Source organism: Dama dama, chromosome 18, assembly GCF_033118175.1.
Source record: "Dama dama isolate Ldn47 chromosome 18, ASM3311817v1, whole genome shotgun sequence".
NCBI lineage: Eukaryota > Metazoa > Chordata > Mammalia > Artiodactyla > Cervidae > Dama > Dama dama.
The window spans coordinates 48262567-48275970 of record NC_083698.1 but is presented as its reverse complement, the minus strand read 5'-3'; the positions used below and the strand labels follow the sequence as shown (position 1 = coordinate 48275970).

Here is a 13404-nt window from a genome sequence, read left to right as displayed (position 1 = left end):
TGGAGCCTTTAAAGAAAATCACACAAAAAAAGAGGGGAAAGAAATAGGAAAAAAAAAAAGTATCAGATTAAAAAAAAAAAGTTTTAAGGCAATGTGAAGGAAATGAAGGCAAGTGAGAGGACAGGCCACATTCTTAAAGGAGGATATAACATTTTAACCCCTTTACCTGATGCTGTTACCAGGAGGCTGTCAGAGGCACCTGCTCTACGGGATGAGGCATTAACAGGGTGTATGGAAGAGCTAGAGGCAGTGGTGGTGGGGATGACAAGGGACCTTTCTGAACATGCAGACTGGTTCAGTCCAGGGGTTTCAGCAGGCCAGGCACCCACCTGAGATGTGGCCAGGGCTGAAACGGCACAGCCTGCGGGTGCCACAGTTAAATCTATGGATGGTTTTGGTGGCAGCTGAGGGGAGGAAGACTTAGAGAGATTCTCCTCATTCATTACCCTGTTCCCTTGTGGCAAAGTGGAAGGAGGCGAAGCCACAGTTTTGTTATCAGCTTTGATCCCTGTGCTGGAGGCCCTGCTGCTATCCATGATAACCTTGAGTTGGGGGTGTGGTGGAGAAGGCGTTTGGGAGAGCCCTGGCTTTTTTGGAGGGATGGGAGGAGGGTTTCCTCTGTCAACTCGGGCCCCACCAGGAGTCTTTAAACTGGTTCGACCGACTGGGGGGTAGGTGCCAACGTCCCCCGTGGGGGGCGCTCCAGGTCTTGGGGGTGCTCCCGCTGGGGGGCTGGTAAATCTCGACAGTGCTTGGGTCACGGTATTCCGAGCAAGCTGCTTGGCCACTAGGTTGTCACGACTTGTAGGAGAGACATCTCTGGATGGAGGGCTTTGGGTGGTGTTTCCGTTTTGGTCTGGGTCATTAGCATTACTGCCCTGAAATCGAAATCGAGCCGCTTGGATGCGTGGGTTCAGACCCGGGTGCAGAGGCGCGTTGGCACACGGTGAATGTAAACTGTGCGGAGGCGGGGCGGGCGTGTGCCCGGAGGCCGGGGAAACTGTACTGGGTACTGGGGTTGGGCTACTGGTTAGATCTGGTGTTGAGCCGGTGCTCGGTCCATTTTCCTCAATTCTGTTTGCACTTGGAGGTGGGGCAGTGGGCAGAGAGGAGCCTGTCAAGTCACCGTGGGAAACCTGCCTCTCGATACCCGGTCTGACCGCGGCGGCACTGGCGCAGGCATTCCCCTTGGCACCGGCGGAGACTGGGGGGCTCCCCGCGGCAGGCTTTACGGGCACGGTCAAAGGCAACTTCTTCACCGGCTCAGCGCTCTCTATCACTAGGTCTGTCTGGCACGCAACAGATCTTGTCATTGGTCCTTCTGTTGCCACAGATATGGAGACGGAACGTCTATCTTTTGTCTTCCGGGGGAGGGAGAGGCCGGGTTTGCTGTCAGTTCCCCTTTTCAGCTGCTCGATCATCTTCTTCATCTTGTCTATCTCCTCTTTGAGGTCAGCGGTGTGTGCTTCTTCCCGGTGCAGCTTGGCACGAAGCTGTTCCCGCTCCGTGTCAAACTCCGAGAGTTGCTTCTCCATCTGAGCTTCCATCTCTGTGCTTCTTCGTTTCTCCGTGGCGAGTTCCTCCTCTAACGCGCTTGTCTTTTTCTTCTCCTCTTCCAGTTTGGCCATCACCTCTTCCAGCTTCTGGGCCTCCTCTAGGACTTTCCCGGAGAGCTGCTTGCACTCCTTGACCAGCATCAGGACCACGTGCTTGTTCTTGCCTCGCTCCTCCTCCAGGCGGGCAGCCAGCTTCTTGTGCTCCTGCTCAAGTGCTTGGAGCTGAAGCTTTTCCATCTCCAGCTGAAAGAAATGCACAGGACAGCCCTGATTAATAGGCAGAGGATTCTTTCAGCCAAAGATGGGGAGAGATTTGTATTAACTTTGTAACAAGTGTATGGTCTGGGTTAGCTAAAGCGTCACATTTTTGAAATGAGTTGGGAGATGATGGATAATATTTCAGAGACTCATTAAAATGAGAAAATAGATGTTAATGGTTTTATTAAAAAATCTCAATCATAGCAACAGGAATTTTTTTTTTTAATGTAAGTTAACTATAGAAAAGGAGAAGGGTAATCTGATGTTTCAAATCACAACACATAGTTCAGAAAGGTCTGCTTCTGTGAAAACAGAACTCTGGTTGAGAACTTTTTGTTTGTTTAATGCCTTAGAATTACTAATCTTTGAGGCACTGTAAAATGAAAAGTGCTGAAAACAGGATTTTGGTTAAATTCTAAACTATACTTGCTAATCATACTACTTAGCTTTTTTTTGGGGGGGGCAATCTACTTTGAGCATACAAATGAGGATTTGCTGGGAAAATCATGTAAAATCATATATGAAAGTTATTTTAACTCATATATAAGAAATAATGGAAATATAGAAATATAGTCATGGGACTTCCCTGGCTGTCCAATGGTTAGGACTCTGTGCTTCCACTGCAGGAGGCACAGGTTCCAATAGTAGTGGGGGAACTAAGATCTCAAAATGCCATGTGGTGCAACCAAAAAAATAAATAAAAAATATAATCAGTATCAGTGAACCCCAAGTCTGACCTCACATCTTTCAGTTCCCCTTTGCCCACTTGGGTCCCATGACACTGGTATCCCTGATGTTTCCTGAACATCATCCTGCCTCAGGGTCTTTGGTCTTGTCTGTCTGCATAGAAATTCCACCATGACCCGTCACATAGGGCTCCTGCACTGAGGAGTTTGTGTACTACAAGAGGGTGGTCGGCTGCAAGGGTGCTCAGATGCTCAGTCACGTCTGATTCTTTGTGACCCTATGGACTGTAGTCCTCCAGACTCTTCTGTCCATGGGATTCTCCACGAAGGAATGCTGGACTAGTGTGCTACAAGGGTGAGAGGAACCAAAATCCAGCTCTCACCAGTGTCTGCCCAAGCCTGGGACTCCATCTGCCTGGAAAGAAGAGCATTTTTTCCTTCAGAAGAAGGGTTTGTCTGCTCATTGAGCCACAGGCCCTAGGATTTAGGCTTCCCCAAACAACATTTGCCCAGGTGATCAACACAGAGGAGGAGCTTTTAAAAACCTTTTTACCTCCACAAGGACTTTTCTAATAAGCACCAAAACACCCAGTGGCACAAAAGCCTGGCTCTTTTACTCCTTCAGCCCTCTGCTCAGCTGTCACCTTCTTAGCAAGGCTGCCCTCACCATCCTGTGGAAGACACTCCTTTCCATCCTTTAGTGAATCACCCTTTGGTTGGCACCTGCCTACCCCCGACTAGAACAGGACTCATGAGGGCAGGGACTCTGTCTTCTTTGCTGCTGTGTCTAAATTAATGAAATTAACACAGTGCATAGAAACATCAATCTTCCAAACAACCGAGGGCCTTTCTGATACACAGATACAATTCTAACATATTCACCCAGGTTTCTCACTTCTCTCCAGGGAATGCGCCATGAAGCGCTTGTGAGGGATCATCTCAAGCTGGGCTCCAGCAGCCAAGCGGGTCCACGTGCCTTGTCTTCCCAACTAGAGACAATGTCTCCATGGTGGTCCATAAAGGGGCTGACAGTTCATCAAGGTTAAAGCAGATCTACCCAATTGAAGACATGGAAAGGACTCACCCACCCTCAGATGTTAAACACAAATATACTCTCATGAGAGACAGTAATTATTTAACTTGGCTTTAAGTAATCAATAACAGAGACAGGAAATGCTTGCATGATCCATCAGTTGAGAATGTGTTCCTGTTCCTCACCATTAAATCCACTACCCCATCCCCCTCAGTCAGACATGAGACCAAAAGCAAAGAATGGCTCACTGCCCAGTGGGCAGTCAGAAGCATTATTAATTTATTTTGGGATCCTTCCTGCTTTGAAGAAGTCACTGAATAGCATTGCAATAGGTCCTATAAAGAGGCATCAGGAATCCAAATAATTCCCCAAGAATAACCAGAGACACTTGTCCACACACATACACTCTATTGTATATGAAATTTGGGGGCTGACTTCATAAGTAGATTAGGTAATATTTGAGGAACAGTAGTGCTGTCCTATACTTGATTTATACCTATATTTTATTCATCTGGGCACCTCACAGAAAGTTGAACTTATTAATAGCTAAAGCACTTTTAATTCTTCTAAATGCATCAAAGTAGGCTGCTATGGAAGACATACAGAAAGTTAGAAGTATAGAGAAAATATTCAATAGGTTTTGTATTACTGCCCCCCTCCCTTCAAAATTCTTATTAGCAACCAATGTAGGAAAAAAAGCACAAATCAGGGCAATTTTCATCTTATTTTTAAAATATGATTTTCATAACCTACCTCTTGATGTGGAAAAAGAAACGTCTTCTAGAATTTAAGGGCTACTTGCACTTTACAGAACAGCCAAATAGAGGCCAAGTTAGTGATTTCCCTGATGCGGTCCAGTGAATCAGTGTCAGGATCCTGGCACTCATTTACGGCTCCAACAGTCTCAAGTTTTCCTCACCACACCACACATGGAGCCCATGGTATTTCTATACTGGGTCATCTCACTTGATTTTTGAAACAACTTTGATCTCTTACATTTCAGAATCAAAGAGACTTCCAACTCAACTAATCTCAGGTATCTAAACAGAAAACTATACTTCTAGAAAAGCAGCCATTATTCTTTTTTTAATCTCTGTTCTTCCATCATTCGTGCCTTATAAATCCTATCTCAGACAAACATGAGTCTTTTAATCTCACTACAGATAGCAGAGCACAGAGAAAATCACGTAATTGATGCACCTACTACACATGGCTCCCAACTCAATTGAGCTCCGAGCCCCAATCATCAATCACTCTACCTAACTCTGCTTGGCTTCCTCTATCATTTACTATTTCAGAGGATATTTAAACCTCTGTCACTCTCCCCAATACTTCACCCAATGACACCCCAAGTGACTCTCAGTCTCCCCTAACAGACTCTTTGATCAAGAAAATTCAAACTAACTCATTCCCTGCACGTCCTGTCTCCTCCCTTAAGCTTTTTATGGCCATATCAATCCATTCATCCTTCCCTTCACTCTAAGGGAAAGATGTTTCCAACTGCTGAAGGTCAGACTTTCTTCAACAATTAACTTCATTATTCCTGTCACCTCTGACTTGCTCCATTAGTGATCACACTGCTCTGTATGAGCATTAAACATCCCCTTCTCTATCTGCTCCTTCCAATAAGCATGTAAATGTACTCCAAAACTTAAAAAATAATTTTTATATCTAAAAAATTTCCTTGACTATTCTGACCCAAAGATAAAGTTCTTGTGTTTTAAAGAGTAAGAAGTGTAGTTACAGCATGCGTGCATGCTCAATCATGTCTGACTCTTCGTGATCCCATGGGCTGTAGTCCACCAGGCTCCTCTGTCCATGCAACTCTTCAGGCAAGAATACTGGAGTGGGTTGCTATTTCCTACTTCAGGGGACCTTCCTGACCCAGGGACTGAACTTGCATCTCTTGTATCTCCTGCACTGGCAGGCTGATTCTTTATCACTGTGCTACCTGGGAAGCCAAGAAGTATAATACTAAGTTCTAATCCCAATTTCTTGGCTGTGTAACCTTGGTAAGTTTCCCCTTTAAAGGAGGGTTCTCTTAAATGCACAAGAGAGCAACAATAGTGATTATATTACAGGACTAAACAAGGCAACATGTGTATTTACCATTGTGTGTAGCACTAAAAAATGTTAGCTTTGTGCTATTTCAAAATGTCAGTTTTGCTCAGTGTTTTCCCTGTGAAAACACATTTACATGCAAACAAAGAGCTAGAGAATTGACTACTAAACACACAGATGATGTCTTTATGTCAGACAGGAATTACAACAATACAAAGTACATCCGAGAAAGTTTCACTATCAGTAATGGTGAAACAACGTTTATTAGACTATCTACTCATGCAGATAATAATGATAAACTCTTGAAACAATATTAAGAAAATACCAGTTTGAAGGCTCTGGAGAGCAATAAAACTGACAGAAATAGGAGAGGAGTGCACCCTCCCATTAGAAAGAAACCAACAGCATTGGATGAGATTTGCCCTTGGACAGCTTTTCAAGTGAGGGCTATTCCCTGTCCTGACCGCACTGGCAACAAGAGCTCAAGCACAAAGCACCCCTTATGCTGGCCTGAGGAACCAGAGGATGAAATGAAGGCTGCTGCAACTAACCTCACCAGTGTCACTGGTAGACTCTTGAATTACACATTTGTATGAGAGAGTCCAGGCTTCCCAGGTGGCACTACTGGTAAAGAACCTGCCTGCCAATGCAGGAGATGCAAGAGACACGGGCTTGATTCCTGGGCCGGGAAGATCCCCAGGAGGAGGGCATGGCAACCTACTCCAGTACTCTTGTCTGGAGAATCCAATGAACAGTGGAGCCTGGCTGCTACGGTCCACAGGGTCACAAAGAGTTGGACACGACTTGGCATGCAAGCACAGGAGACAGTCCACACTTAGCCACAGAGGTTGCTACTGAGCGACTAACAGAAATGAGCACATATTTTAGTTATTGCCAACTGCAAAAAGTCAGATTTTGGACTATGAATCTAATCAGGTTAACTACTTACTACTTAACACTCTTTGGAAGATAACAGAATCCATAGTCTCTGTACCACATCATCCATAATGTCTAGTATGCAATAAAAAATTATTGGACATACAAAAAAAAGTTTTAAGTGATCCACAAGATAAATGTACTCAAATAGAAACTGAGCTTAAGGTGCCTTCTACTGGAATTAGCAGACAAGAACCCTAAAGCAAACACAGTCGTGGTGATGGAACAAAATGGGAGTCTTGGCATAGGAATGGAAACTAGAAACAAATGGAAAATCTATAAAAGAATAATATCTAAAATGGAAAAATGTCTTAATGAGCTTAATATAAGATTTGAAGGAGGAAAACTTAAAAAGGAAAGAAAAAAACCAATGGATATGAAAACAGAGCAAAAGGAAGTATCCAATTTGAGAAACAGTAAAAGCAAACTGAAAAAGTGAAGAGCATCTCACTGTAGGACAATATAAAGTGGTCTATATTCCACATAACTGGATTTCCAAAAAGAGAAGAAAGAGAATGGGGAAGAAAAATATATTAAAAGAAAATATGGTCAAAATTCACAAATTTAGTTAAAAATATATATATATCTCCAGGAAGCTCAGAAATCCCAAAGCAGGATAAATATAAAGAAAACCATAACTAGGCACATCATAGTAAAACTGATGAAAACAAAACTAACAAATAACCTTGAAGCAGCCAGAGAAAAACACACATTACAAACAGAGAAACTACATTATAGACGATGGCTGAATCATTCTCTAAAACACATGAAGCGAGAACGGACAGAAGGGAAAAATAAATTTCTAATAATAATCATATCTTGTAAAGATCTAGACTGACATATCAGCAAGAATACAGTAGCTCTGGATAACACTATGAAAAACACCTGGCCTGACGGATGCTGTGGAACAGAATACCCAAGGACTACAGATGACACACTTGCGCTATTAAAAACCAACAAAAAATTACAAGACTAAAATCTTACAGAATATGTTCTCTGACCACAGGAGAATTAAATTATAAATCACAATAAGATATTAATAACACCCCCAAATTCAAAATTAAAACATACTTCTAAATAGTACAGGAGTTTAAGAAGAAATCACAAGGGAAATTAGAAAACATTTAAGCTAATCAAAAATAAAAATAATATATCAAAGTTTGTTGGATGCAGTGAAAAAGGAGTACTCAAAGGCAGATAAAGCAGAGAATACATAGAAAATTACATTGATAGTTGCTTTAGAAGAGTTGTCTCCCAAAGAAGACATACAGATGTCTAACAAGCACATGAAAAGATGCTTGTTACTACTAATTACTAGAGAAATGCAAATCAAAATAACAATGAGGTACCACCTCACACCAGTTAGAATGGTTACTGATAAAAAAAAAAATACAAATAATAAACACTAAAAAGGGTGTAGAGAAAAGGGAACCCTCTTACACTGTTGGTAGGAATGTAAATTGGTGTTGGTGTAGTTACTATGGAAAACAGTATGGAGGTTCCTCAAAAAACTAAAAAAAAGAGTTGCCATATGATCCAGTGATCCCACTCCTAGGCATATACCCAGACAAAGCTTACTCAAAAAGATACATGCACCTTTAAATTCACAGCTGCATTATTTACAAAAGCCAGGATATGGAAGCAGCCTAAATGTCCACTGACAGATGACTAGATAGAGAAGATGTGGTACATATATACAATGGAATACTACTCAGTCATTAAAAAGAATTAAACAGCAACATGGATGGATGGACCTACAGATTATCATATTAAATTAAGGAAGTCAGAAAGAAAAAGACAAATACAATATGGTATCACTTACATGTGGAATCTAAAGTATGACACAAATGAACCTATCTACAAAAACAAAAACAGACTCACAGACACAGAGAACAGACATGCTTGCCAAGGAGGGAGGAGGGAAGGATAGGGAGTGTTGCCTTAGCAGATATAAATTATTATATATAGGATGAATAAACAAATTCCTATTGTACAGCACAAGGAACTATATTCAACATCTTGTAAAATTATAATGGAAAAGCGTATGAAAATGAATATATAAATGTATAACTGAGTTACTTTGCTAATAGAGCAGAAATTAAACACAATATTTTAACTCAACTATACTTCAGTAAACATTTTTTTAAAAAGTTTTGTCTCAAATTAATCATCTAAGTGTTACCTTAAAAAGTTAGGAAAAGTTAAGTGAACAGAATACAAAGTGAAAGGAAAGAAATAACAAAGGTAAGAAATAGCAAAGGTAAGAAATCAATGAAAATACAAAAGACAACAAACAATAGAGAAATTTACAAAGCCAAAAGTTGGTTTTAATCTAAAATATCATTAACATTGTTAAAAAACAGATTAAGAAACAGATATAAAAAAACACAAATAACAGGAATAAAGGATGGGGTATCACTATGAAATGAATATTAAAAAGATAATGATGAAAACCCTTGTGTCAAAACATTCAACAAATCAAATTCCTCTGAAGCATACAACTTTCAGAACTGACATAAAGAATGGAATAGCTTTATATCTTCAAGAGAAACTGAATTCACAAATAAAAATTTTCCCCTAAAGAAAACCCTCAACTCATATGATTTACTAGTAACTTCAATCGAAGATCAAAACCAAACTTATGTATACTCTTTCAAAAAAGTGAAGGAAATACTTCCAATATCCTTTATGAATCCAGAATTACTTTCATATCAAAACAATTATTTTTAAATTCACAGAAAAATTACCACTCATGAACAAAGACACAAAACTCCACAAGATACAGGCAAACTGAATCCAGTAATATTTAAAAAGAATGATAAAAGGTTACCCACTGAAGTTAACTACAGGAATCTAGGTTGGTTTAATATTTGAAAATCAATTAGTAAGATTCATTGCATTAACAAAATAAAGAGAAAAATCATGACCACAGCCATAGATGCAGATAAACCATTTTACAAAATTCAAAACCCATTCATGATAAAAACTACTCAATAAAGAATAGAATGAAACCTCAACGAGATAAAAGGCATCTATAAAAAAGCATAGCTAGCATCATACTTAACCATGAAACAGCCTATTTTCTCCCTAAGGAAAGGAAAGGCCTTTGAAGTCCTCACTCACGGCTTCTAATCAACATTGTTCTGATGGTTCTGGTCAGTGAGATGATGGGGAAAAGAGAAGGGGAAGGCAGGTAGGCAATTTGGAAAGGAAGAATTAAAATGGGTTTTATGCACAGATAACATGCTTGTTTTCCTACAAAATCATATAAAATATACACAGCAACTGCTAAATCTAATAAGCAAGTTTAGCAAGATCACAGGATACAATGTCAACAGACAAAAATCAACTGAGTACCTGCACACTAGCAACAAATGTTTGGCAAAAATAATGTGTTTATTATAGCACTGAATATTTAGAAATAAGCCTAGCAAAAGACATTTAAGACTACTAAACAAAAACCAATAAAACACTGCTAAAAGAAACCACAAAGACCTCAACAAATCAAGAGAAATACTATAATCATGGATTGGAAGACTCAATATTGTTAAAGATGTCAATTCTCAATGTATTTAAAGGTCAGTGAAATTTCATCCCTGAAAACTTTCAAAGAAAACTTTCACAGAAATGCAAACAATCTAGAACAGAAAAGACAATTTTCATAAATAAAAACAAAGTTGAAAGACTTAGTTTGTACACAGAAGACTCATTATTTAATTGCAGTCATCTTTTTTACCTAAAGTTGCAGTACAGAGATAAGACTAATCCACGATTAAAAAAAAAAAAAAAAATCAGAGGAGTGTTCAGTGGCTGCCTGAAGTGGTGGAGATAATTATTGAGAAGATACTCCAGGAAACTTTCAGTGGTAATGGAAATATTTTCTATCTTGTAAGAGGTACAGGTTACACAAGTGTATGCATTTTGAAAACATCAATTTGTGCACTTAGGCAAATTTTACTTTAAGGTGAGATTTAATGTCAATATCCCTTTTAGGATAAGCAGTAGTGAATGTCAGGTTTGCATTTTTGCCTTTTTACAGGGCGATGGGCTCTGTTCTCTGTCGTGCTGTGCTTAGCCATTGTCACGTCTGACTCTTCGCGACCCCCTGGACCGCAGACCTTGAGGCTCCTCTGTCCATGGGGATTCTCCAGGCAAGAATACTGAAGGGGGTTACCATGCCCTCCTCCAGAGCATCTCCCCAACCCAGGGATCAAACTCAGGTCTCTCATATTGTAGGCAGATTCTTTACAGTCTGAGTCACCAAAGAAGCCCAAGCATGCTGGAGTGAGTAGCCTATCCCTTCTCCAGGGGATCTTCCTGACCCAGGAATCGAACCAGGGTCTCCTGCATCGCAGTCGTATTCTTTACCAGTCAAGGTACCAGGGAAGCCCAATGTGTTCTAGGCTGCAGTAAATGAGTAATATATTGAAGTATGATAACTGACAGCTTTCTCAGTGTAGGAGAAGTTAGTTCTAAATAAAGGATAACCAGCCCAGGTGGGATGCATGAGACAAGTGCTCGGGCCTGGTGCACTGGGGAGACCCAGAGGAATCGGGCGGAGAGGGAGGTGGGAGGGGGGATCGGGATGGGGAATATATGTAACTCCATGGCTGATTCATGTCAATGTATGACAAAACCCACTGCAATGTTGTGAAGTAATTAGCCTCCAACTAATAAATAAATAAATAAATAAAGGATAAGAATGTACCCTATGGTTTTGGGTTAAAATCAGAGGTGTCAATATAAGTATGAACTCACTATAGATAAATAAAGATATAGATATGTGTGTATATAAAATATGTTTATGAATATGATAAGTATGCATAAGTTCCTAGCTCTAGATTCATTTCTACTTTCCATTAGAAAGGAATGAAAATAACAGCTTCTGTATATAATAGCTAATCCCAGGGGTTGGGATAAGCAAAGTATATAATGAGCCTGTAAGGAAAAAAAAAAAATCCTTCTGTAATAAGAATGTGCTGTAGGAATTATGGGAATATATCAAAAGGAGTAGCTTAAAAGGGCTCTCAGAGGCCAAATCTGGGACAGTTTTGAGCAGTGATCCAGGGGCTGTGGACCTGATGCTTAGGGGTAGGAACAGACTTCCCCCCCGCCCTGACTCAGCTGCACTCTATTGTGATTATGAAGGAACCATGCTCTTTGTGCATAAAGATTACTGAGTTCCAGTTGATTCTGCTCTGCTATTGTCCAATTTATATCTACTCACAACCACTTTCAAGTAATGGCTCATGGAGCATATCACCAAAGCCTTTTGCAAAAAGCAGCAGGTTGTGTGGAAGAGCTTAGAAGAGCCAACACAGCCTGACTGGTAGTGAGAAAGTGGGTGGTTCCTCCAAGAATAGCACCCAGACTGGGAGCCATGAATGAAGAGGCACCAAACAACTGTTTTTCCAGAATGAAAGGGAAAACTATGTAGGAGGGAGCAGAGCAGCAATGTAAAGGCAATTAGTTCTAATTCGAAGTGGAAAAGAGAGGGGAAAGCAATTCTGGTCATTTGTAAAATGAGAAAGCAGGCTGCATGTCTGTCACAATCACAAAACACTTCTATGACATTTAATTAAGTTCTTAATGTTCCCTCAAATCTTTTAACACTCACTGCACCCTTTTCCTCTTTTCTACATGGTCACCCCTACCGGCAACTGCCCAGTCCTGGTAAACAAGTACATAACAGTAAGATGTACAAGATTTTCTTCCTTACTGGGGCTGTAACAACCAGTCAGTTAGCTGTTAGGCTCTGCACTTCTCATCTGCCCCTTCCTCTTGATCTAGAGTTTCAAGAGAAGACATGGATGAGGGAAGCTGTTCTCCTCTATATGTCCTGGCTCAAAGCTGCAGACCTGTCTCCAGCTCCCCTTAATGCTCAATCTACAGTGCTCTCTGGGGAGTCAAAATGCATTTTGAACTGTAATAATGAGTTATACAAAAATAGACTCAGGAAGGAGTTGAAAACAATCATTCATGTACAAAGACTCTGACATACTCTTCCTAAAAATGTTATTTTAAATGTTTCTCTACCATGTTATCCTTGAACAAAAGTCTAGAAAACAATGTAAAATTAAATTATATTTGTATGTTATAACCGTGAAGCAGAAAATAGTGAGTACAAATAGCAAAATGAATTACAATTATTTACAATGTGAAGAAAGAGGCATATGAAATAAAACATATATTTTGATTGCTCTTTTCTGGTCCATTCATCATTTCTTTGGTTGTCTAGCAGCTGAAACTCCTTTCTATGTCAGGGGAATTTTGCACTGATGGTTCTCTCCTGTGGTAGCTAAAATACAGCCAATAGTTGCTTTCCTGGTCTTGCACCTAAGGAGAACGCATGTGGCCTGAGTTTGGCCAATCAAATGCACCTGCTCTTAGACATCAACTAGGAAATGAGTGATGCAAAGAAGCAGGGCTAAGGGAAGCACCACCCAAAACCCAGAGCAGTGATGGCAGTGGTGTTGTCTGCTGTCAGCAAGCTTCAGTATCCAGCTCAGCAGAAGGATCAGCCACTGCAGATTAGATCTACAGTGAGCATTTGTCAGAGATACTGGTTGGTAAGAGCTAGTTCCCCCAGCCATGCTCTACCATGCTGTAAGCCAACAAATAAATGCTGTTTCCGATGAACTCCATGAACACTGGAATCGCTTGTGACTACACATTCTGCCCGATGCATCTACTGTCATGCAACTGACCTCACTGTACTGAGCTGCCACCTAAGAGGTTGTTTCTGTTTCGTTTTTAGTCACTTCAGTCATGTCCAACTCTTTTACGATCCCAAGGACTGTAGCCTGCCAGGCTCCTCTGTCCAAGGGAGATCCAAGGCAAGAATACTGGAGTGGGTTGCCATTTCCTTTTCTAG

General features: G+C 40.7%; 1 protein-coding gene across 2 annotated transcripts in view; it reads right to left on the bottom strand.

Annotated features, from left to right (window-relative positions):
• The window catches only part of CTTNBP2 (cortactin binding protein 2), a 164451-nt gene that overhangs the window by 82539 nt on the left and 68508 nt on the right, over positions 1–13404 (bottom strand). Inside the window, exon 4 of one of the 2 annotated variants that reach the window (XM_061165289.1) lies at positions 167–1799. In XM_061165289.1, the coding sequence (XP_061021272.1) occupies positions 167–1799 (1633 nt within the window). Of the gene's footprint in view, positions 1–166; positions 1800–13404 lie in introns of those variants that run through there. The other variant, XM_061165290.1, reaches the window with a different exon arrangement.